This window comes from Marmota flaviventris, chromosome 8 (assembly GCF_047511675.1).
Source record: "Marmota flaviventris isolate mMarFla1 chromosome 8, mMarFla1.hap1, whole genome shotgun sequence".
Classification (NCBI taxonomy): Eukaryota; Metazoa; Chordata; class Mammalia; order Rodentia; family Sciuridae; genus Marmota; species Marmota flaviventris.
The window spans coordinates 41,889,968-41,916,289 of NC_092505.1; the positions used below are offsets into that span (position 1 = coordinate 41,889,968).

The 26,322-nt window shown below is 37.6% G+C and overlaps 1 protein-coding gene across 1 annotated transcript in view; it reads right to left on the reverse strand.

Annotated features, from left to right (window-relative positions):
* LOC114105187 (peroxisomal bifunctional enzyme-like) overlaps window positions 1–14,015 on the reverse strand; it is a 31,724-nt gene extending 17,709 nt beyond the window's left edge. The window contains exons 1-4 of the mRNA XM_027951566.2: window positions 13,933–14,015; window positions 8,970–9,073; window positions 5,093–5,265; window positions 2,365–2,476 (exon numbers count right to left, since the gene is read on the reverse strand). Of these exons, the coding sequence (XP_027807367.2) occupies window positions 2,365–2,476; window positions 5,093–5,265; window positions 8,970–9,073; window positions 13,933–14,006 (463 nt within the window). The 5' untranslated portion in view covers window positions 14,007–14,015. The remainder of the gene's footprint in view (window positions 1–2,364; window positions 2,477–5,092; window positions 5,266–8,969; window positions 9,074–13,932) is intronic.
* Between the last annotated feature and the right edge of the window lie 12,307 nt (window positions 14,016–26,322).

The following is a 26,322-nucleotide window of genomic DNA, read 5'->3' on the forward strand; positions in this document are numbered from 1 at the left end:
CTTTGAGGAGAGCAGCAGTGTGTTAGCCCTCACAGACCAGCTTTATAGCTCACAGAGGAATTTCATAAGCTGCTTGGGAGTTGTGTTGTAAACCGGGGTGGGGCTGATCATTTAGCAGGCACATATTCTTATGGGAAGTTAAGCAGCATTGCCTTAGAATCGAAACTTCGGAGCCTCTAGATAAAATGGCTCCCGGCCTAAAATGGCAAATCTGATGCCAATATAGTTAACAACCCTTGTCCAACAGGCTCCAAGAAGAGCTCTGTGTAGGTCAATGTCAGGAGATCCCAAGGCAACTGAGTTAGAAAACATTCTCTTCAAGCCAGAGAATCTCAAATTTTTCCTGTTTTCTTCATCACTTCTTTTCCAAACTTTACTTTTTTTTTTCTTCATGGAAACTTCCCAGATGTCATTCATAAGTTTCCCTGAAATTATACAGTCTACTCAAAAAGACAGGTGTATGATTCTAATGGTAGCTTTCTTTTAATTCACTGTGACCTTTTCTATGCAAATCAAAAAATCTGTCACCTTCTTGCTGTTTTTACTTGTTCTTCATCATGTTAAATATGGTGGCATTTCTTGAAGCGGTGCTTTAAGAATAGAACAATTCTAGTTTGCTTCATTTCTTCTTATCAAAGAAGCCAGTTTTTTTCCTGATTTTCCCTAAGATACTATCATCTTTCAGACCAATTACTGAAAACAGGGTCACAAAATTCTTCAATGTTCCCCTATATGCTTAATTCAGTAAACTTTAGGATTTACAGACTCATTTCACACCATTGCAACTCTTGATATATTTCATGCTGCTTTGTTTCCTTTCTGTTTTGTCTTTTGCACAATAAACTCTGTCATGGGCTGTGAATTTCTCTAGTATGTTGGATTTGAGCATCCTCTAAAGAATTCTAAATCAGACACTTAAAAATGACTCACATTATTTAAAATGTACTTATCATTGTAAATTAAAACAATTTTCACTAGATTTTTAAAATAAACTTAATACTTCAGTTTTTGTAAGTTTCCTCGCATAGTCTATAGGACTTATAACACCACCTCATCTAAAACAACAAAGCTATTTTAATGCATACAGAATCACATTATTGTTGATATTGTCTCATATGCAGTTTTATATCACAGTCTCTGTCAAAACATACAGATATCTTTTAGCAATTCTCAAACACTGCAGACTTAGAACCCCTGTGCATTCTTATATATTATAAAGAATTCCAAAATCCTATTGTTTATATAGGTTATATCTATCAATATTTACTGTATTGGGAATTAAAATTGAGAATTTTAAAAAATGTTTCTATATTAAATAATTTTAAAATAATAGTGATAAATTCATTATAGTTTAACATATCCTTAGGCAAAATAAATAACTTTTTAAAATTTAATAATTTGCTCTTTTTTCTCATACATTCTTCAGGGTCAGTCTACTACTAAGATTTTCATCTTAATTTTACTCAGAAAACAGACATATATGAATAACAGTAAATAGCTAAGTTCTGTCATATCTAGGAGGGTTCTAAGCACACTGTATGTATTAACCTACCTAGTGTTCACCACCATATCACCCCTACTATTAAATGCATGTTTGAGAAATCTAAAGAAAAGAAAGATAAATTACCTAACATAGGATCTCATAATTAATTATACTTGTTTAGAGTAAACTCAGGTTTGTCTTACAAACCTGAATATTTGGTAAATCTAGAAGGGGATGGACAGTTACTGCTAAAGGATACCAAGTTTCTTTTTTGTGCTGATTTAGTGTTATATTATTCATAATCCCTATGTAAAAAGAAAAATTTCCATTTGTAGCTAATATCTTAATACTTGAGAAATGAAAATTTGTTATTTGTAAAGGAAAACTTGAAACTTGGCTTGAAAATTTTGATTTTCAATCTTTTCTTTTAAAAAAAAAACTTATCGTGAATTTTTTTATACTTTTATTTTATTTACTTATTTTTATGTGATGCCTCACACATGCTGGGCAAGTGCTCTACCACTGAGCCACAACCCCAGCCCTTTGAATCTTATTATTATTAAGATTTCTAAACCAGATCTGAATATAATGTTCCCTATGTGAACAGCAATAATTCAACAAACTATAATACAACTCTAAATTTGATTAGTGCTTTGCATACACTTTCCTTCCATGATTTGCACATGGGATCATTATAGTAACATTTGAGAAGCTGTCAAGAGAAATATTGTTTCCATTTTATAGATGAGAAAATTTGGAGACAAAGTTAAACTGCCCTCTTTAAGGTTATATAGTAGCTAGTGGCCAGGCCAGGATTTTCCTAAATGCTGGTCCAGTTCCTCAGGTTGGTCTAGACAGTCACAGGCAAGGTGTACACTGACCTGATGTAATTAAGTCAAGTGCAGCAGGAATTCCAATGAGTCTGGGGAGAAGCTGGGTTCCTCTCGCACCAGGAAGAATTCCTAGTGTGACTTCTGGGAAGCCAACATGAGCCTGTCAGATTGAAGGTATAAAGGCCAACAATGAGGTAATACATTTATATCTAAGATGAACAATCCCTGGATTTCCTATACCCTCAAAAACATTGCTTCATTGGATTCAGCAAGAATTTCCACCGGGCAAACTAGTATATAGGCTCTCCTTTAATTAACAGCATAACCAGAGCTGTACTAAGTCTTCATGCTTAAACATACTTCTAGCTCTGGCACATTTTTTTGAATCAATTATGACCTGTCTCAGACAACAAAATTTTAATATCCTTCAGGAAAAGCTTTCTGGGAACTTGCAAGAGCCAGGAAGCATAGGTAAAGGAAAAGGAAACTCACAGAATGGGAGAGAGTATTGGCAGATTATAGATCTGATATAGGACTTGTATCCAGAATACACAAAGAACTTTCATAACTCCAAATAAAAAGACAATCAATTAAAACTGGACAAAGGATCTCTCTAAAGAAGGGATAAAATGCCCCAATCAACACATGAAAAGATGTTCAATATCACTAACTATCAGGGAAATGCAAACCTAAAGCACAATGAGATACAACTTGACACCCATTAGAATGAATACAAGAAAAAAGGCAGACAATGTGGAGAAGACAGAACACTCATACATGGATGACAAAAAAGTAAAATGTGCAGAAATTTTGGAAAACAATTTGGCAATTTCTCAAAAGTTAAACGTGGATTTATCATGTGACCCAGCAAGGTCACGTAGTATAAATCCAAGGGCAATGAACACATAAGCCCACAAAAATCTCTTATGCGTGTTTTCAAAGCATCATTGTTCATTAAAAAAAAAAAAAAAAAATAGAAGCAACTGAAACATCCTTCAACTGATGAATGGATAAATAAAATGTGGTATAGCCATACAACAGAATATTATTCAATACTAGAGAGGAACAATGAACTGATTCATGCCACCATATGGATGAACCATAAAAGCATTATGCTAAATGAAAGAAACCAGTCATGAAAGACCACATATTGTATGAACTCATTTATATCAACTACCCAGAATAGGCAGAAAGGCAAAATTAACACCTTCCCAGGTAAATAAAAACTGAATTCATTGCTAGCAGTCCAGTCCTACAACAAATCCTTTCAGCTGGTATGAAAGGATACTTGAGAGTAACTAGAATTTACATGAAAAAACAAAGGACTCTGGTAAAGCACAGCTATGTAGATAAACATAAAAGACAGTGCTAACATTTCCTTGTTAGCAATCCATTTTTTAAAATATTTTTTTAGTTGTCAATGGTTTTTTAAAAAATTTTATTTACATATATGTGGTGCTGAGGATTGAACCCAGGGCCTCATGTACGCCAGGCAAGCACACTACCACTGAGCCAGAATTCCACCCCCTGCAATCCATTTTTATCATCACATTTAAAAGACCACTACAAAAACAATAAGCATAAACATACTGATGAGCATCCAATGTATAAACTTATAATTTAGGACAGTAACTGCATAAAGGGGTGGGTAACAGCTATAGTGGAGAAAATGTTTACATACTATTGAAAATAAATTAATATAAATCTGAGCTAGATTTTTATAAATTGGGATATTAATTACAATCACTAAGGCCATCACCACTAAGAAAATAACTCAAAAGAATACATTAAAAGATATCAGAGGACAATTAACCGGGCACACTAGAAAAATACCTGTTAATCACAAGTGAAAGTATCAACCAAGGAACTAAGGAACAAAGACATAAAATGCAGAAAACAAAGAGAAAAATGTCAGAAGTTAATTTTTCCATATCAGTAAATATAGTAAATGTAAGCATATATTAAACTCTTTAATTTAGGGCTGGGGATGTGGCTCAAGCAGTAGCGCGCTCGCCTGGCATGCGTGCGGCCCGGGTTCGATCTTCAGCACCACATACAACCAAAGATGTTGTGTCCGCCGAAAACTAAAAAATAAATATATTAAAAAAATTCTCTCTCTCAAAAATAAATAAATAAATAAATAAAATAAACTCTTTAATTTAAAGGTAGAGATGGAACAAGGAATATGGCTCAGTGGTAGAGCACCTTCCTAGGAACGCTTAGGACCTGGGTTCATCCCCTGTAATGTGTGTGCATGCACACACATACATACATACATACACATGCACACACAAACCCAACCCCTCAAATAAAAACAGAAAACAAGGCAAGATAAAGAATGTTTAATAACGAAATAAATATGATATCAATATATTTGTAAGAGAGTATAAACCACATATAATAAAATCCCGATATTATTTTTTTAGTAACAAGGGAGGGTGGACTATAAAAAACATTACATAGGGAAAAAGCCTGTAGGAAGTACAAAAGAATGGAGGTTCCCTTTAGTTAGTGAATCCTGGAGAGGTTAAGGGAAGCAAAGAGACAGAAGGCTCAGAGCAGCAGCTATTTACCAACCAGAATGCAAGTATTTCAGCCCCCAAACAATAGCTGAACCCCTACAGGACAGCTCAGCACCAGTGCTGGAGATACCCAGGACTTGTTAACCAGAGAGCTAACCATTCAAAGTGCCCACTTCTGATGCTCATGGCTACAGTTAGAACTTGCTCGGAAGAAAAGCTCCACACCAACCTCCACATGGAGGCTTAGCTGTTACCTTTGCGTGAGCAATCCTATAGTGACAGCCCAAGGCCAGCTCCAGTCCCCCTCCTAAGGCCACACTTTGGATAGCTGCTACCACTGGCTTCTGGTATCTCTGTATTTCATCTACTAAACTTCCCAAATCAACGCCAGAGAATCCAGGAGTGCTGAAGCTGTGGATATCCACACCTACAGGACATAAAGACAAGGAGAAAAGATGGCTGAGAAGGATACATGTTTCTGTTATTAATATGTAGGGACCTGATCACCTTGAGATCTCTTTGGGCCCAGGAGACACTTTGTCCTCAGGCTGGAGACACATGAAACAAGTAGTTTGAGAGATGTAGAACAAAATGAGATCTTTAAATATCTACCATGAACCCTGTAACATTCTAAGATCTATCTTTCCATATACTACCTAGCAATTCTAGCTCTAGGCAAATTTAAAATATCAGAGAAGGAACACAGGGGTCTCTACCCAAGACCATCATTCTGAGACTGAGTTGGCCTCTGGTTTTTTGCATTATCTGTTTATCAACCTTATTCACAGAAATTTAGTCTCTTATCTTTGCTAATATCATGAGCCATAATACAAAATGTCAGGGTAAAATGTATACATATTTGTGAGCTGTGTTAATCAACTGGCTTAGAATTATACCTTGATAAATTTTTTTTATGATTGGTGAAAATAACAATATTTCTTGCTTTTCCTGATTATAAAAATAACACATGCATTTTGGGAAGTTGAAAAATGTACAAAATTATAAAGAACATATGGATCACCCTAAATATCACCACACAGAAATAATAATTTAAGACTTGGCAAATTCTTAGTCTTTTCCCTATGCATACGTGTAATTGGTTTTATGACATTAAGTAAGTTATTGAATCTTTTGTCTCATGACCTATCTTAAATGACTGATGTGAGAATTAAGTAAAGTTTGATAAATATATTTAATATTGAAAGAATACTGTAAAATCTTAAAAAATATCATAAACTCTTTTTATATAATTTTTTAATTTATATATGACAGCAGAAAGCATTACAATTCATATACATATATAGAGCATAATTTTTCCTGGTTGTATACATAGTATATTCACACCAATTCGTGTCTTCATACCTGTACTTTGGATAGTAATGATCATCACATTCCACCATCATTTCTAATCCCATGCCCCCTCCCTTCCCCTCCAACCCCTCTATCCTATCTAGAGTTTGTCTATTCCTCCCATGCTCCCACTCCCTACCCCACTATGAATCAGCCTCCTTATATCAGATAAACATCCATTTACCTGCAAATGCCATGATTTTATTCTCTTATTGCTGAGTAATATTCCATTGTGTATAAATGCCACATTTTTTAATCCATTCATCTACTGAAGGGCATCTAGGTTGGTTCCATAATTTAGCTACTGTGAATTGTGCTGCTATAAACATTGATGTGGCTGTGTCCCTGTACTATGCTGTTTTTAAGTCCTTTGGGTATAGACCAAGGAGAGGGATAGCTGGGTCAAATGGTGGTTCCATTCCCAATTTTCCAAGAAATCTCCATATTGCTTTCTATCTTGGCTGCACCAATTTGCAATCCCACCAGCAGTGTATGAGTGTACATTTTTCCCTACATCCTTGCCAGCACTTATTGTTGTTTGTCTTCATAATAGCTGCCATTCTGATTGGAGTGAGATGAAATCTTAAGAGTAGTTTTGATTTGCATTTCTCTAATTGCTAGAGATGTTGAACTTTTTTATATATTTGTTAATTGATTGCATATCATCTTCTGAGAAGTGTCTGTTCAGGTCTTTGGCCCATTTATTGATTGGGTTATTTTGTGTGTGTGTGTTTAGTTTTTTTAGTTCTTTATATACCTCAGAGATTAATGCTCTATCTGATGTGTGAGAGGTAAAAATTGGCTCCCAAGATGTAGGCTCTCTAATTACTTCACAGATTGTTTCTTTTGCTGAGAAGAAACTTTTTTTTGTTTGAATCCATCCCATTTATTGATTCTTGATTTAATTCTTGCACTATAAGAGTCTTATTAAGGAAGTTGGGGCCTAATCCCTCATGATGGAGATTAGGGTCTACTTTTTCTTTTATTAGACGCAGGGTTCCCTGGTTTTATTCCTAGGTTCTTGATCCATTTTGAATTGAGTTTTGTGCATGGTGAGAGAGAGGGGTTTAGTTTCATTTTGTTGCATATGGATTTCTTTTTTCTTTTTGGTGCTGGAGTGTAAACCCAAGGCCTGGAGAACATGAAACACAAGCTCTATCACTGGCTATACCTAAGCCTAAGACAAACTTTGATGATCCAGGCCTTCCTTGCTCAGTATTTTTTTTTTTTTTTTTTTTAGTATTGGAGATGGAACCCAAGGATACAATACCATTGAGTTAAACCCCTACCCCTTTTTATCTTTTACCTTGAGGCAGCGTCTCACTAATTTGCTAAGACTGGTTTTGAACTTGCCATCCTCCTGCCTTAGCCTCTCAAGTATTTAGGACCTGCTTAATTTTTGTACATGTATTTAAGAAAAACACATATTTTCCAATGTTTGAGTACACTATACTAGACCTGTCCATTATGTTAACTTTGAGAATTTCTAATGTTCTTCTAGAAGAATAATTTTTTCTGCTCACAAATTCTAATTACTTTCTGTATTTTCCACCTCTTTCTCTTTTTTTAATATTTATTTTTTAGTTGTAGTTGGACACAATACCTTTATTTTATTGATTTATATGTGCTGCTGAGGATCGAACCCAGGGCCCGGCACATGTTAGGCAAATGCTCTATCGCTGAGCCACAACCCCAGCCCCTTCCACCTCTTTCTTACAATAAAATATATAGTTCTTATAATTCTGATCTCACTTTTTGTGCCCCAAAGTCATCATGTTAGCTGCCCATCAGGTATAAGTGTCCAGGGCTGGAGGCATAGCTCAGTGGTAGAGTGCTTTACCTAGCACGTGTGAGGCACTGGGTTCAACCCTCAGCACCACCAAAATAAATAAATAAATAAATAAAAAGAAGATAAAAAAAAAGTTTAGGTATACAGTGAGTAAGCCATTTCATAGCTGGTCAATTCTCACCTCACCCTCCTCATCTGTAAATGAGGAATGTAGGATTTACTCAGCTGAAAATATAACATGTAAACACTACTACTATCTTCATTATAATTAATAAATAACTTACATAGCCCTAGTAGGAAAAATTCACCAAACCTTAATATCCATGTGCCTTTTGTCAAAGAATTCCATACATACATTGGGGAAAAAAGGAAGAGGTGCTATATCATTAAATAAATCACCACTTCAGATATTATTGCCACATCTGAGCATCTTCAGACAATGACCCAATAAAGCAGTGCCACAGGCACTGAGGTGGGTGCCCACCAGAAGGAAAAAGAACTTCATTTCAAGACTATGTATGAACAGTAACCCTTGCTGATCACCTTCTGTGTGTAGATGCTGCATGAAGAGAGTTCAGAGAAGGCATCTCACTGAACCTCTCAAACACCCCTAACATAGACATTACTGTCCCTACTTCATAGATAGAGAAGTTGATGTTCAGGAGATTATGGAGATATGGTGGAGATGTGCAAAGCCAGTATATGCATCAGCATGTGTATAGCAGCAGGTATCACGGCCATCAAGCCTGAACTAAATGTTCACCAAAGTCTCAACTCAATAAAAAAGAGACAAAGCCAGAGTCTTCTCTGGGTCTCACTTGGGACCTGTCCCTTTCTCCACAGTGTTTCTCAGTCCCACTCTAGTCTCCTGTATCTACAACCCACATTACTTTATTACTCGTATTATTACCTAGAGGGACAGCTAATGCAGTGTGGATCTCAGTCTGTGACTAGATTCTATAGATAATGGGAGAGTGTCAGACAAATGTTACCTGCACTGAATATTCCATTTTCTCCAGATATCACAATGGCTTTTACTGTATGGTCGGATATGGCTTTCTTTAGTCCCTCTTTTATTCCATTGAGTACAGCCAAACTAAAAGAAAAAAAATTTACATGATGCAAATTATTCATAATTAAAGTTCTGCCATCTCAGAGTTTTTCCTTTCTTAATCCTAAAAAATTAATCACATGCACATTGTATAAAAGCCATAGAAACTTACCATTAAGGCTTTCACTAATTTTTTCATCATACAGTATGTCTACTGTGAATTAAGCAGTGAGCGAATTAAATGAGTCCCCTTGAAGAGTAATATTATTTTCTTCCACTCTGCTCTAATGTTAACCACTTAGAATCAGCACTAACCAATTTTAATATATTCTTACACTTAATATAGAAAAGTGCAAGGGATTACCTGATAAACCTATACAACTATCATGTAAAGTGCAGTAAGGTAAGTGCTACACTAAAAGTACAAAGAAAGTGATGGGGGTGCTGCAATTGTGGCTCAGTGGTAGAGCACTTGCCTAGCATAAGTGAGGCACTGGGTTCAATTCTCAGCACTGTATATAAATAAATAAAATAAAGTCCATTGACAACAAACAAATATTAAAAAAAAAAAGTGGTGGGGAAGTTCAAAGGCAAGCACGTTACTTTTAATTTGCCATGCTGACAGAAACAGAAGGAAAATAGCAGAGAAATGGCCCAGGAGATGTGGCAGAAGCTGCTAGTTACCTCAGCTACCCATTCCTCCAGATTATGAAAATGCCTACATTTTAAGAGATTACATGATATCCCCCCAAAAGACTACATTTTCCACCCTGCTTTAAGTAAGTTCTGCTCAAGGCTTTAAGTTCTGGTCAATTAGATGGAATCATATTTATGCGATTTTGGGGAAGAGTTCCTAAAGGACTGGGTATGCTTTCCTCTTTTTTTCTTCCCTCCCTTTTCTTGACAGGAAGGCAGATGTGATAGCTAGATGAGAAGCAGCCTTATTGGACCAACAGGTAGAAGTCAAGTATTGAGGATAACAGAGCAAAAGAGAGAATTGGGGGGATGAATGTTCGTGGAGTATCAATACCATTCCAGGATACTGCCGTGAGAGAAAATTTTCACTTGTTTAATTCATTATTACTATCAGTTTTCTACCACTAAAATTTGATCTAATCGTAGATAATTTAAGGTATAAAGGCAATGTGAGGGCATGTATAGCAAAATTTGCCAAGTTTCGGTATATGAGGAAGTCATCCAGAGAAGACAGATAAAGCCAAGATTGGATGAGTCCACTAAATGAAAAGCAATGTAAACTGAGGGCAAATTCTCTGGATATGTCTTCATTTAAGACACAGGGGGTCCTAGCACAGTGATCCAGCACCAATGAAACATAAGTCATAAAAATCAAGGAGAGGAAAATTTCCATAAATCACATGATTAATAGGGCCAAGAGATCTAGCAAGGGAGAACTACAAAACATAGTAAAAAACTGCCTAAAAAAATGATAGAAGCAGACCATAATCAGTTTTGCCTTAAAATTCTCAGTATTTTGGGTAATCTCTGTATACAGAGTGAAAACAATCTTAAAACAAACAACAAACCTCTGTAAACCCCTTATTGTTAAAACCAGCAACTATGAGTTAAAACTTCAGAGCATAAAAGAGATACTTGCTCTCTTATAAGATAATTATCTTCCACTTCCTTAATTTTCACCTCTTAACCTAGATGAAGTCAAATAATACCACTTGCTTTCCACCAGTTAATTAAAAGTCAAATCTGACTATGAAAACAGATACTACACCATTATGTAATATTGAAAAATCCATAAGGCATATGCAATTCTCTTGGTATGTATGGAAAACTGGTACCAAGAATTACCCACCCCAACTAGAATACCAAATTTCTCATATGCTTAGTCCCTTATATAAAATAATGGTAGGATTTGTACATAACCTACTCATCTCTAGACTACTTAGTATACCCAACAAAATGTAAATGCTTTGTAAATACATATTACACCACATTGTTCAGGAAATAATGACAAGAAGAAAAAGACTACATATTTATTAGAGACTCAACCATCATGTACCAAAAGACATTTTCTATCCACAGTTGAATGGCAGGGGATATAGAGAGCTGACTGTATTTTCTTCTGGGTTAAAGGATGACCACAAAATGAGCCAAAATTATCTTCATCATGGTCACTGAGGAAAGAAGACTAGCTTTTCTCATTCCAATCAAGCCTTCCTGTTTTATTTATGTTCTTGTTAATTTTGAAAAACTCAAAAAACAGGGGGAGGGGCTAGGACTATGGTTCAGTGGTAGTACACTTGACTGGCATATATGAAGCACTGGGTTCTATTCTCAGCACCATATATAAATAAATTAAATAAAGGTCTATCAACAACTAAAAAATATATTTAAAAAGGGGGGGGGGTGGTGATAAAAAAGGAAAATGGCTGTAACAGTTTTACTAGATTCTGCTGACAGGGACCACAGCTTCCCCGTAAGGTAAAGGTCACATGGGCTAAGAAAGTATTTTCCCCATCTTAACACAGCCAGGTGTGGAGCATGGAGTGTGGGGGAAGATGACATTCCTGAGTGCTGACCACGAGGCTTCAAGTTCTTTGTCAGAGCAGGTCTTGGCCTTTTCTCACACCTCTCCCTCCCTCTCTCTCTCTCTTTTTGTTTGTTTGTTTTTCCAAAGTTCATCAAATCAATTAGTGGCTTGTTACCAGCTTTTTTTTTTCTTTTCTTTTTCCTTTCTTTTTTTTTTTAATATTTATTTTTTAGGTGTAGATGGACACAACACAATGCCTTTATTTTTATGTGGTGCTGAGGATCGAACCTGGGTCCTGCCCGTGCTAGGCGAACGCTCTACCACTGAGCCACAATCCCAGCCCCCCTTTCTTTTTTTTAAGAAAGAAAATAGAATTTCCCCAATTATATACTATGAAAGGATAGGACTAGTTTCAGGAAACTTTCTTTTCTGTTTTGCATGTGCAGGCAGGTATGCATATCTTGAGTCCTGTACAACGTGAGATTTCTTACAGCCATTGTTCTGGGTAAATTTTGGGTCATCTCTGTTCTCTGTAATGAATAGGCCTAGGATTTAGGCACATCCTACACTCAATGAATGGGGCTGACACCAAAATAAGGAAACATGGCTGGCTAAATTAGAAATTATAGATTTAAATTGAGCAAAAACAAATTATTATTCAAATAAGAATCTCTCAGTGAGCCTGGAAGAAAAAACTTCCAAAAAGAAAAAAAAAAGGACCTGTTAAACTTGGTGAACACCAGCATGTGTACCCCAACTAAAATAAAAGGTCAGAGAAAGATAAATGAGTAAGGACAGGAAAGGATCTGTTCCCAAGTGGAGTAGTTCTTGATAAAGCAGAAGTGGATCCTGGGCATCAGGTCTGCTGATAAGGGCTTGTAACAAGCCTTCTCACTAACAGGAAGTTTAAAACCTTCATATCATTTAATCCTCACGACTATGTATTTTTTGTGATTGAATCCAGGGGTGCTCTACCAGTGAGCTGCAACCTCACTAATTTTTTAATTTTGTTTTGAGACAAGGTCTCACTAAGTTGTTGAGGTTAGCCTCAAACTTGCAAGCCTCCTACCTTAGCCTCCCAAGTAACTGAAACTACAGGCATGAATACTGTGCCTGGCTCCACACAACAACTTTGTGAGGTAAGTATATACATTACTCCTGGGTGGGTAGAGGGGCTATCAGGTTAAATGCCAGAAATATATCAAGCAGTTTTCACAAAACATTGCTAGTTATGAGTATTAGGCTATGAAACCTTTTTTTCCCCCTAAGTTCTTGATGGGAATAGCTGTCCATTATGAGCAGAAACTCCAGTAGCAGCAGAATCCTAATATTTAATAATCCAATCAGTGCACAGTCCAAAGGGCTATGGAATCATATTACTTACATGTTTGTCAAAACCAACATAATGGATATTTTACATTTTTATGGGAATGACAATTACAGATTTGTGATTTAATTTCTTCTCTTTTTGTATAATTAACCTACCTTCACATAAGAAGGGTAATATTAAAACTAAGACTGAAAGTCCAATACAACGACAATAGGATAAAAGCTCAGTTAAAATTATCAGGTCTCTTTTCATCTCTATTTGCTCCCGCAACACGTAATGAGAATTTCATCAAAGACCTTTCTATCTATTCATTATATTCTTTGTAAATTATAATTTTCACTAATCTGACTCTCAGAGGATGGGTGGCTTTATTCAGAGATCTAGAAGAACCACACCAAATGAACTTCATCAATTTTCAAACTGGGAGTTTTGGTCTTACTTTTAAAGTAACGCTCTACATGCACTGCAGAAATAAATTAAATTAAATTAAAGAAGTTAAAATGTAATTTTTCAGAAAATGCTACATAGTGGTTACTCGGAATAGATCCTCTAAGGAAGCTCTCTGGCCCTGAGGTTTAGAACAGATCAAGAGAAATAATTTAGTGTTTTCTACCCAGACAAATCTCCTTTACTCACTGTGTTGGCATTCACTGGGTCTTACTTTATTTTATGTGTCTTTCTATTTTCTGTTGGGCCAGGGATGAACCGGGGCCTCACGCAAGTCCCCCATCCCTTTTACTTTATCTAGCCCCTTTACTGTAGGACACCTGGAGCTTTGGATCATGGTCCTGCACTAACCCAAGAATTTTGCAACTGAAAGTTTGAGAAGTAGATGTTGCAAGCAAGCAGAAAGGTTTAGCACGCCCCTCTCCACCGCTCAGTTCCATCACTCGCAGTTTCCTCCACCCGGCTTACCTGGTCAAGCATAACCCAGCCAACTTCGGTTAAAAGACCCTGTTGTGAGCCATGGCCCCTACTGTTAGTGTCTTCAGTTTCAACCAGCAGGGAGAGTCAAAGGTTGCAGACCCACAGACCAGCGACGCTGCGCGCCGAGGGGACGGAGCCCGTTACCTGATCGCGTTGACCCGCGGGTTTCGGAGGCGGATCAGCGCCAGGGAGTGGGGCAGTCGCAAGTACTCAGCCATTTCCCTGCGTTGCCTACGTTGCTAGTGCCTCCCGCCCCAAGGCACGGCCAGTTGTGTAGGCGTGCCCGGGCTCCGCCTCCCGCCGCCCCACGGCCTCCTCCAGTCAGCAGTCCAGCTCGCACCGGCAACTCCTTCCCGGGACACCCTACCATCACCACGCCCCAGCTCTGGCAACGCTCCTGGCCTTGTTTTCTTCGCTGGCTCCTGTCCTGTGGAAGGCGGAATTACCATTCGCTTCGCAAATCCCTAGCGCAGAAGCGAGGGCTCCTCCGTCCAAGTTCTAGCGCTTGGATTTGGCCAAGCAATCCTCATCCCAGTATCCATCCTCACAATCCTGATGTGTTGGGATAGGTACCAGGTAGCTGGCGCCCTGACAGTTATGTGAAACAGTGCACACTGGAATTGAGGTAACACACACATCGTGCATGTAACCCACATGAAGAATGGTACTAATATCTGCTAAGTATTTTCAAAAATCATCTTCCCTGTCTTACCGAGCAACCTAGCAACGCATTATGTATGAGCTCTTTGTTTGCCTTCTGTTTTTCTTCTGCTGCTCTTCCCAAGGGCTGGGATACTTCACCCATTCATCCAGGAATCGAGTACCTATCATGTGCAGGACCTAGGCTGGAGACTAAACAAAGCCCAGTCCCTTCCCTCCAAAACTTCCAGGTGGGGAACTGGCAGAGCGCTTGCATGTGAGACACTGGGTTCCATCCTCAGCACCACATAAAAATAAATAAACAAAATAAAGATATTGTGTCCATGTATAACTAAAAAAAAGTTAAAAAGAAAAAAAAAAAAAGTTCCAGGTAGGACATTGCTGTTCTAAATTGTCAAGTAGTCAGAAAGTTTTCTGGAAGTTTCCGAGGGGGGAAAAAGTGTGTGTATACAGTTGTATATGAAAATTTGCTTCACTGATGTTTTACTAATTTTAAAAGGTTTAAGAACTAAAATATATAGGTATTCTTTTACCTATAAAAATAGAAACAGGTTCCCATAACTAGAGAAGTAATGACGGTCCTGAAGCCGCAGTAACAAGTAGCAAAGTAAGGACCTTATTCAATCTAGCAAGGCCAATAGCCTCAATGATCAAAGCCAGCCTGTCAAGGACAGCCAGTCTCCAAGAGCTGAGTGTGGTACCTCTGAGAGTCAATAGCCTCATGGAAATAACCAACTCCTTGGTTGTTTGTATCAATCTCTACCTAATGCCTCTGAAAATGACTACTATCTAAACACCTCTTTGTCAAAAAAGAAAAAAAAAAAAAAGGTTTAAGATCAATAGTGTTCTGATTGGAGAGAATGTGCACGACCAGTCCAATTCTACTTTCCTACAGAAAGCAATAAATTGAGATTTATCATTCTTCAGATACTAATCTCTAGGGAAACAACTCTGTGGTGGCATCCCAGCAACCTGAGCATCTCCACTAAGTCCACATAGGCAAAGCCGAATAACTCCCAATGGCCTGATTCCTTCTGCAGTCAGGGAGAGAATCAGCCTGGTGTGGAGCCATCTTGGGGCAGTGACTCATCTCTGTCTTTAGGAGTCTGTCACAGGTCATTTCTCATCTATCTCCCTAGTTTCAGTTGAAGGCAGAACTCTTTGCCTTGTGTTCCCACCTTAGGATATAGTTAAATTTATGGTGTAAATCTACAAAACCATGTGGCAGTTGTTTAAAGTTGCTCCTCAACTGAGCAATAACCAAGATGAGACAAATGAGGTACCTAGGGGACAAAATTTAAGAGGACACTCACTCTCAGGTTTGTGCAACACTGGCCTTGGCCTGTTCCTCCACATAGAGCAATTCACCATTCCTGATATGTTAGTCTCTTTTTTTGGTGTCATGCTGAGGGATTGGGGATATAGGGAGCTAATAGCATGCTGATTTTTCTTTTGCTGTTTATGTTAATAATAAACTGTCTATATTCCTGTGGGCTCCTTACATGTTGAGTTCATTGGAAGTATGAAAATCTAACAGCAGGTGCCACTATGTTGCTGCTTAATGCTTGCTTGGTCATTGGTATGAATTATTGTATTCTTAAATTAACTTCTCATTTAATGTCACAGTACCATGATATTTAATGGGATGCCATTCCTTTTGGCTGATGCACTTCCACATCATTTGAATGATACTGTGTTTCCTTGTTTCATTGCCTTTATGTTGCATTATATCCCCATTTCACAAAAATAGGCAAAGTGTTCAGAAGTAATTTATTAAAGCTTAAAAGAATAATAAAAGAATGTAAACACTACAACTTAGCATAATACCCAAAGGGTAAGCAGAGAACTGGATTCCAATGCAAATACAGAACCTCTGGATGCTGGATCATGCAAATCTTATTCGTAGTAAGAACAGAAATGGCTATGAAAGCTACTTTCACCTGCATTGATGATCCATTAACTCTGGAACCCAGAGTGTTATGTGTGAAACTTCATTTGATAGTGACATAAAGGCTTCAAAGCTGACTTCTCTGGTAAACCAATCAGGTTTTCCTGAATCAAACAAAATAATGCTTTCCTGACTCAGTGATAAAATCTCTCACACACTGTTTACCATGCCCTTTACTTTACTGTGAGATACAGATGCATACAAGGCCCAGGGGAGGACACAGCCACAGATAGAAGAAGCCTGACTTTCCAAATAGTTTTGGGAGGAAGGCTGTTCCCTGACAGCACCAGCATGGATTGTTACAGAACAATACCTAAATTTGGGTTTACTTGTGAAAGAAGTTTAAGCTGTCCTGAGACAACAAACAAAGAGCTGGGAGTTTGCACTTCCAGAACAAAGCTGGCTGACAATTGAGAAAATAAAATTTAAAAAAAAAAAAGTTGCTTACAGAAGTGTTTGAAAGAGAGATGGAATTGAAAAAAGAACTTCTTCACTATACCAATAATATTCATAATGACAACTTGCATCATTTCATTTGGCTCATTCAGGGTCAACTGTTGAGACTTGGGAGAGAGAGAGAGACAGAGAGAGAGAGAGAGAGAGAGAGAGAGAGAATACGTGTAGTGTGTTCAGTATTCAGTGATGAAGATAAGCCACCAGGACACCTAAAAAAGACCTGCCTGTTGATTATCTTCACTGGGTGAAATAAGGTAGAGCTCCATGATGCATTATTGAGCACATTTAAAGATCACACCCATATGCTGCATGTAATATTCAGCTTTCTGTTACTCTAACAAATACCTAAGTTACGCAATGCTAAAAGAGGACAGGTCTAGTTTGACTCTCAATATTGGAGGTTTCTGTATATGATTGGTTGTCCCATGGCTTTGGGGCCTGTGGTGATGCAAAATATCATGATGCAGAGCACGTGCTAATGCAAGTCGCTCACCTCATGTGGCTAGAAAGCATATATAGAATCAAAGACCAAATCAAATCCCCTTTGGGGCCATACCCTCAGTGACCTAAGACCTCCCACCTCTTAAAGGTATAAAAGCTGAGGGTATAGCTCAGTGGTAGAGCATTTGAGAAGCATGTACAAGGTCTTGGCTTCCATCCACCCCACTGCAAAAAATAATTAAAATAATAATTTTTAAAAGGTACCACTACCTCTGAATAGCACCAGAATGGGGACTGAGCCTTTAACATATGGATTTGGAGTCATGCATTTCAAACTGAAATGCATTTCAAAGAATGCATTCACTTCTGTCTTCCATGTTTCCACCACTGAATATTCAGTGAGCTTCACTTACCACCTCGGGTTTGCAGGTAGTTTTCCATGAGGTCATCTCTGATCTCTGTCAGCTTCTAAACTAAAAATCCTGCAGAAAATGTCCCTTTGCACAGCATGAGCAACTTTTTTTTTTTTTTAACCTGGGGGCACTTAACCACTGAGCCACATCTATGTCTCTTTTTACATTTAGAGACAAGGTCTTGCTGAATTGCTGAGGGCCTTGCTAAGTTGCTGAGGCTGGCTTTGAACTTGTGATCCTCCTGCCCCATCCTCCAGAGCCGCTGGGATTACAGGCAGACACCACTGCTCCCGGCAGCATGAGCAACTTCAGTGGCATCTCTAACATTTTCCTGTGTCCATTTTCATTTTGTGTCAAAAGAACCATTAAGCTAGAGTGCACAGATCTTTGTCACAATTTCCCACTATGTTATTTTACTGGAAAGAGAATATTTCATTTACTAGTGGTGATCCCTTTCACTTTTTCTGACAACTGACACTATTTAGAAAGAGGCAACAGAGACATCAGTTTAAGAGATGCCCCAGTTACTTAGCCTGACACTGCTTCTAAAACAGGAATGCTCCAACAATATTACTAGCACAAGATTACTGGCCCACCTCTGTGTGATTCCTTCCAGTGATTGTGAACCCAGTTCTCTGTGTGATAGACAGTTCTACTTGAATAATGGTTCTGTTCCTTGGGAACTTCCACTCCCTGATTCTTCTTTGGCTTTTAGGAATTATACATTAATTAATGTATAATTAATTAATTTCCCTTTAATAGTTGTATTTCATCAACTATTTCAAGATGCTAACAAGTCTATCCTAAGCTGTTCTTCTTAGGCTCTTTCTTACATGCTAAAATTTCTTGTATAATAAGGTATTTCCAGTTGGTTCAGGACACTAGCCCAATTTGTCAATGACCCTTTTTACTAGCATCCATTCTCTGTGCACCTGTCACCAATCAGGTAGTATTCATAGTATTCCTGTTCCTTAAGTCTTGTTTTCTCTTTCATTAACCATAATGACATTTTTTCCTTTTAAATTTAAAGCAGTGTGAGTTATTTTTTGTACTAGAGACTAAACCTCAGGGGCACTTAACCACTCAGCCACATTCCCAGCCCTTTTTAACATTTTATTTAGAGACAGGGTCTGGCAAAGTTGCTTAAGGTATCACTTGGTTGCTGAGGCTGGCTTTGAACTCATGATCCTCCTGCCTCAGGTATTACAGGCATGTGCCACTATGCTCAGCTGTGCTTTGTTTAAATAAAAAGATAATTACACGGGGCTGGGGATGTGGCTCAAGCGGTAGCGTGCTCGCCTGGCGTGCTTGCGGCCCGGGTTCGATCCTCAGCACCACATACAAACAAAGATGTTGTGTCCGCCGAGAACTAAAAAATAAAAATTAAAAAATTCTCTCTCTCTCTCTCTCCCACTCTCTCTTTAAAAAAAAAAAAAAAAAAAAAAAAAAAAAAAAAAAGATAATTACATTTTTATTGATATAAAATTCACATACCATGAAATTTTCCCTTTTAAATTCTACAATTGAGTGGTTTTTAGTATGTTAAGTAATGATCATCACTATCTAATTATAAAATGTTTTGATAACTCCAAAAAGAAATCCTAGACCCACAAATCAGTCATATACTATTCCCCTTTCTCCCTATCCCCAGGCAACCACAAATCTTCTCTAATAAAGGAATTGGTTTCTATGGATTTGCCTATTCTAGATATTTCATATAATTAGGATCACACTGTATAGGCTTTTGTGCCTGGCTATATTCTTTTATTTTATTTTAATTTTGAGACAGGGTCTTGCTAAGTTGCTGAGGTTGGCCCTGAACTTGCAGTCCTCCTGTCTCAGCCTCCAAGCTGCTTACAAGCTTGTGCCACTAAGCCCGTCCAGCCTGGCTATTTTCATTTAGCATAATGTTTTCAAGTGCTATCCATGTTGTAGCATGTATCAGTATTTCATTCTTTTTATGACTAAATTTTTTAAAAAATATTTTTATTAGTTATTGATGGACCTTTATTTATTTATTTGTTTATATGTGATGCTGAGAATCGAACCCAGGGTCTCGCACATGCTAGGCAAGCGCTCTACCCTGAGCCACAGCCCCAGCCCAAAGGAAAAGCGTAAACTTTTTTTTTTTGGTACCCTTATTTATTTATTTGTACATGGTGCTGAGCATCGAACCCATTGCCTCAACACATGGTAAGCAAGTGCTCTACCACTGAGCCACGACTCCAGCCCCTGACTAAATATTTTATTGCACAAATAAACCACATTATTTTTATCCATTTACCAGTTGAAATATATTTGAGTGGTTACTATGAATGATCTTGCTACAAACATTTCATGTACAAGTGTTTGTGTGAACCATGTTTATAATTCTTTTAGATCTATGTATAGGAGTAAAATTGGTGGGTCATATAGTAACTATGTTTAACTTTTTGAGGAATTGCCAAATTGTTTTCTAAAGTGACTATCCCATTTCATATTGCCACTAGCAATGTAGGAGGTCTTCATTTTTTCCATGTCCTCACCAATATTTCTAATAAATCTCTTTTATTATTAGGTTAGTTGTTCCTAGATATGAGTTATATCATGTCTTTCTCTATCATCAAGAGTGGTCTTCTCCCTTTCTGGCTGAATACATATTTAAAATCTGCCTGGTTTATGGAAAACATTCAATAAAAACAGTCATATTATTAGCTATTATTAGAATTATGTTCATTCGAGAAGAATCAAATTAGATTGTCTTTCTTCCATGATTGAAAATTTCCATTTTCTTTGAATAACAAACAGAACACAAATATATATATGTGTGTGTGTGTGTGTGTACACACACACACACACACACACACACACCCTTCATTGTAAAGGTCAAAGTAAAACAGTTTGACGTAAATCATATGTTCTAACAACTTTCCAGGTTTTTTTCCAGATTTCTTTCCACATTTTCCCATAAAGTGATTTGTTTTGTGAAGATTGTGCTGATACAATATGGCTTTAAGAAATTCCAATGAAAATGGGAGGGGCAGAGACTAAAAATGGGAAAATGGTTGATTTTTGTAATGGGCAAAAAGATGATAAAAGATGCTGTAGACTGGTAGGTTTTATATAGATACTTTATGAAATATTGGAATAATTAAGGAACTTGTGATTATCAGAAGATATATAGTGTTCACTAAGAAAAAGTTATACCAAATTAGTTTTATATCCATTAACACATCAGATCAATGTTGCACTGAGATTTCTAAAGGGATTTCACAAATTTACATAAAGGAACCTCTGTGATATTTGCGTGTTATTTGAGGGACCACATTTTAGGAATAAATATTTGACCAATCACATTTTTATTGAGCAATTATTTATGTTAGGCACTGCTGATGCAATATGAAAAAAACCAGACATGGTACCTGCCTTTGTGTTTCTTACAAAATAGAATTTAGAGGACTGTTTGTTTGCCTATTTTCTTTGTGGTACTGGGGATTGAAGCCAAGGTCTACTCTCATGCTAGACAAGTACTCTACCACTGAGATAAACCCCATCCCTTTTTATAGTTTTAATTTTGAGATAGGCTTGCTAAGTTGCCCAGGCTGGTCTTAAACTCCTGGGCTCAAGTGATGTCCCATCCCAGCTTCTGGGGTAGCAGGGACCACAGGTGCTCACCACCATTTCTAGCAATGGGACAGGTTCTTAACTGATGGAGTGGTAAAGAGAAGCATGTTTTGAATACATACATCTGGCACTCACTCTGGGAAATTCTGATTCTGGGTGGACTCAGCAGTTCTTAAAAATTCCCCAAGGGCCGGGGGTGTTCTTTAAGCAACGCGGTGTGTTTAGTTCACTTCACTTTAGTGATAAAGTGCTTACCTATCATGTGTGAGGCCTTGGATTCAATCCCTAGCACCACAAAAAATAAAATAAATAGCTCCCTAGGGAATTCTAAAGTATATTTTTGGTTAAGAAATTCTCAGAGGGAGGTTTTTGTACTCGATTACACTGTTCTTGATACCATTCTGCCTTGAACTATATATTTTCCAAGCTAAGCAACCAATAATGTGAGAACAACTTTGTGTATAACAGCTCACATTAGAACATAATTAAATGAGGGAAACTGTCAAGGAAATTTCCTGCTGCTTTGTGCTTTATTCAAATTGGTACAGTTGGATTCTAGGGTTTGTGTCACTGAGACCCACGTTTAGAGAGCTGGATTTGTAATAGTATTAATGTTGTTTACAAATATTCTAGTTTTCTGCCCTTCTCATCCTTGGTAGAAGTGTACTTGCCTGCCTTGTTGAAGTAGGTAGCTCATGTGGCATTGCTGTGGCCAATGATTGTTTTTACCTCTGGCCTGGCTACTGACAATGTTTAAAATAGTGGTTATACAGTCAGCCCAGGTTCTTGAGTGACCACAATTGAGCAGTTACTCTGCAGTCCCAAGTAGTTCTGTAGCATGAGTAAGAAACACACCTGCACTGCTTAAAGAAACTGAAATGAGTTACTGCAGTACTAGTCTGTGTCACTATCTCAAAGGATACAGGATTCTGGCATAAGTTTATGACAGTATGAAATTTAATGGTGACTAATGTAAACCCATTAACTACAGTTGAAAAGTTAAAATTGTACAGAGTAGCAGATCTGGTTCAGATATTAATGTGCATTTTTCTCTTTTCTAGTCTGAGAGTCTCCTTGGAATTACTGTGTTCATTGTTTCTGAGGGTGGACACAGTGTGTAGATGTTAAAGCAAGCAGCCACAGTCATTTCACCACCTTGAGGAAAGCTGGTCTTCATAAGTGGAAGCAGATGATTCTGAAGGCAGAGCAAAGAGGGAAAAAATATGGATCATGGATGATACCACTGAGTTGTTGGAGCAACCAACCCTGATTCCTATCATAACATTCCAGTGATAGAGGTCAATACATCACTTATTGTTTAGGCCAATTTGTGATGCATTTTGTGGAAGATACAAAGATATACTTCACAGATTCTCTTTCAAGGAAGCAGAATAATAGGCTGGTCCTTTTTGCCTGACAAGGAGGTTACACTCCCATGGGCAATACTTACACTAGGGCTCCCTCCCAAGATGCCTGCAGATTCTTTGGACCTGAATAACAGTTTAACTTCTTCCTCTGAATAATTCTACTTCCTCCCCATTTCCATATCATGATCTGCTGGAAAATCCAATCTCTGACAAGTTTTCTGTACATCAGGCAAAAGAATTCTGAGATTCCATGAGATACTTTGAACCCAGTTTTATCTAGAGGAAAGAAAATGCACTCACAATCTTTCTAATTTTAACTCTGTATTACGGAAATTTTCAAGCATATGCAATATATAGATTATAATTAAACAATGATATAATAAATAACAAATATTTATCATTTGTTACCCTCCCACATTATTTTAAAATAATCCCTAGACAATATATAATTCTTTTCATAAATACTATAGTGCATCAGTGTTTTCTTTGAAATGGAATGAAATGCCACTATTTTTCTCCATTCACCTCCCAATCTAACCCTTATTTATTGTCTCATCATTCCTTCCTTTCCCCACTACTACAGTTTTTTTTTTTAATGAAGTGTTTCAATAGGAAAAGGGTCAGGGGCAGTAATAGTAAGGAATGGAAGAGCCCGGAACTAATCATGGAATCCATTCATTCTTTGATTCACTAAGCAAACATTTTAGACTTACTGTTACTGGGGCCCAGGCCAGAGGCCTGAATCTGGGGTCCTGACTAACTGTACTTAAGTCACCAACCCACATCAGAAATAAGAGAAAGGTGATATAAAAATGAAAAACAAATTTCATGACCATTTGACCCAAACTGGGAAGGCAGCTAATCTGCCTTTGCCCATACTACAGGACTACAATTCATAGGAACCAACACCCAGGAAATACACATAGGTAGATTCAGCCAGGCTGTGTGATCAAGAAACATAATTCTAGATCTTTGACTTTTGTTGCATACTTCTGGCACCAGGCTGGGGTTTTGGGGGGCACTTTCAGCTCTCATTCTCAGCCTGAAATGATCACCCATAGGAAGCTAGGATAGAGAAAATAGCTTAACTAACAGGTTAGCAGGAAATGGTAATGACTGAGGAAAAAAAATTAGGGGGTTCTTTGAAAATTTCTAATTTTAAATGAGCCCCATTACATTATCATCTCCCAAAGTCTTAGGGACACTCAAGTTTTGTCAATATAGGTGGCTGTTCAGATAGGTGCCACAGTGCTGTCTTTCATCAGATCAACCAGAGGGAGTGGGGGGGGGGGGGAGAAGAAGAAGAAGGAAAGAAAAGTAAAAAGGAAGGAAAAGAAACAAGAAATAAAGTTTAAAAGAGAGAATCCCTCACCACCTGCCATTAGAAGTAGTATCGTGCATTTTTTTTTTCTACTGGACAGAACACTACAAAATTTGTCCAAGTAATTCCTTGAAAAGAATATTGAGGCCAAGATAGGTAAACTGACTTGCTTAAGGTCATAGGCTAGTTAATATTTATTTATTTTAAGGAATTGGTCACAAAATTGTGGAGGCTAGCAGTCCAAAATCTGAAGAGTAGGCAAACAAAGTGGACTCATAAGAGATGATCTTGCAACTTGAGTTCAAAGGCTGTTTGGAGGCAGAATTCCAATTTCCTCAGGGAACCTACCTTTTTTTTTTTTTTTTTAAGACCTTTAACTGATTGAATGAGGCCCACTCAAATTATGGAGGATTATCTGCTTTATTTAAAGTCTACTGACTGAAATGTTAGTCCCATCTAAAAAATAACTTTACAGAAACATCTAGAATAATGTTTGATTAAATATTTGGGTACTGTGGCCTTGGCAAGTTCACATAAAAATCAACTATCACAGAAGACAGAGAATAAGACCTTCAGTATATGCAGATGAGGAGAAAAATAACTCAGTTCTTAATATGCTATTGCTTCCTTGCTATCTGGAAAAGGTGTGGTACCATGGATGAAGTTTGAATGCCATTGAAAGAATGGACTTTAGGAACTGTGACATTTTCAAGTCCTAATTTCCTTATTTAAAGACTGGATAATAAGCCGGTTGTGGTGGTGCACACCTGTAATCCCAGTGGCTTTGGAGGCTGAGGCAGGAGGATTGCAGGTTCAAAGCCAGCCTCAGCAAAAAGCAAGGCGCTAAGCAACTCAGTTAGACTCTGTCTCTAAATAAAATACAAAATAGGGCTGGGGATGTGGCTCAGTGGTTGAGTGTTCCTGAGTTCAATCCCCAGTACCTGCCCTCAAAAAAAGACTAGATAATAAGAAACACAAGGTCACACAGTTTAGTCTCCAAGTCTGTTATACTCAAATAAACTTTTAGACCTATGTAAATTGTGCATGCTTCAAACTCTTAAAAGCGTAGTGTGAATGATTTAAAATTTGATTAAAACATCAGATTTTCATTTAAAATTAGTTATGTTGATAGCAAAGGATGGGGAAACATCATTGGTTGAATGAAGAAACTAGGTGTAACATGGAACTGAATTATTTTTCCATTAAGAGGTCTGATTCCCTTATCAGACAGGAATATCCTCGAAGGCAAGGGATTAATTTATTCATTTTTGTATCCATAATGCCTGGCTGAATGCCTTATTTGAATAAATACATAAATGGAATTAGGAGGCTGAGATCCTAGAACTGACTACCACTGGCTAACTTTATGACTTTGGGCAAATTACTGAATTTGTATAATTCATAAATTTACTAAAAATACCACTAATGCATTTAATGATAGAATTGGAAGAAACTTCAAATTTTATCTGTTCCAAATATATTCTATGGGTCTATGGGATTTACTGGTTCATTTGGACCACAGACCCATTACCAGTTTTTTAATGATAATAGTAATAATTGCTATGAAGTTTTGTAATATTCCCTAAAGCAAAGGTTGAATAGTTAATTTTTTTCCAATTAAAAGAAGTTTAAATGAAATTTTTCCATGTAATTGGCAAGGCATTTGCAGTTTATGTTTACCTTCTAGAGCTCCTGGGATCAGTTACTTATTCCTGTGCAGTCAGTTAAAATTGCAGATAGAGATCACACATTACCAAACGCTTCTGGGTCAGTATGAGAAGTTTGCCAGGGGAGGGATGTCTTAGAAATAAACCCAGCAGTGCCCACACCAGAGCATTCTAAGGATCATCAGAATTGTGAGGCATCTGCTAGGTTACACTGGCCATCTCTCTCCTAGACTGGGGTTGTTTCTAATCCTTTGCACTTAAGAGCAATGACCTCAAAAGCTAATCTGCTTTTACCATACTAACACTTCGAGGCACATTTTGGAAAGGGGGAGAGGTGGTGAGCATTATAAAGCTCTACTTCCGATCCTAGCATTGTCATTAATAGTGTGACTTTTAGTTGCTTTTCTGGATCCAATTCTCCTTACCTGCAAAGGCAAGAGGTTGACTAAAAGAAGTCCTTTTTTTTTTTTTTTTTTTCCATAAATTTTTGTCCTAAGGATAAATTCTCAGTTCAACTGGCCTCGCGCGCGCGTGCGTGCGTGTGTGTGTTTTCTGGGTTTTCCTTCCTTCTATAACCATTTATTGAGTGCCTCCACTCCTCGAGAGCAGGGCCTGGGTTTTATTCATCTCTCCCTCAGTACCTATCACAGTGCTTTCA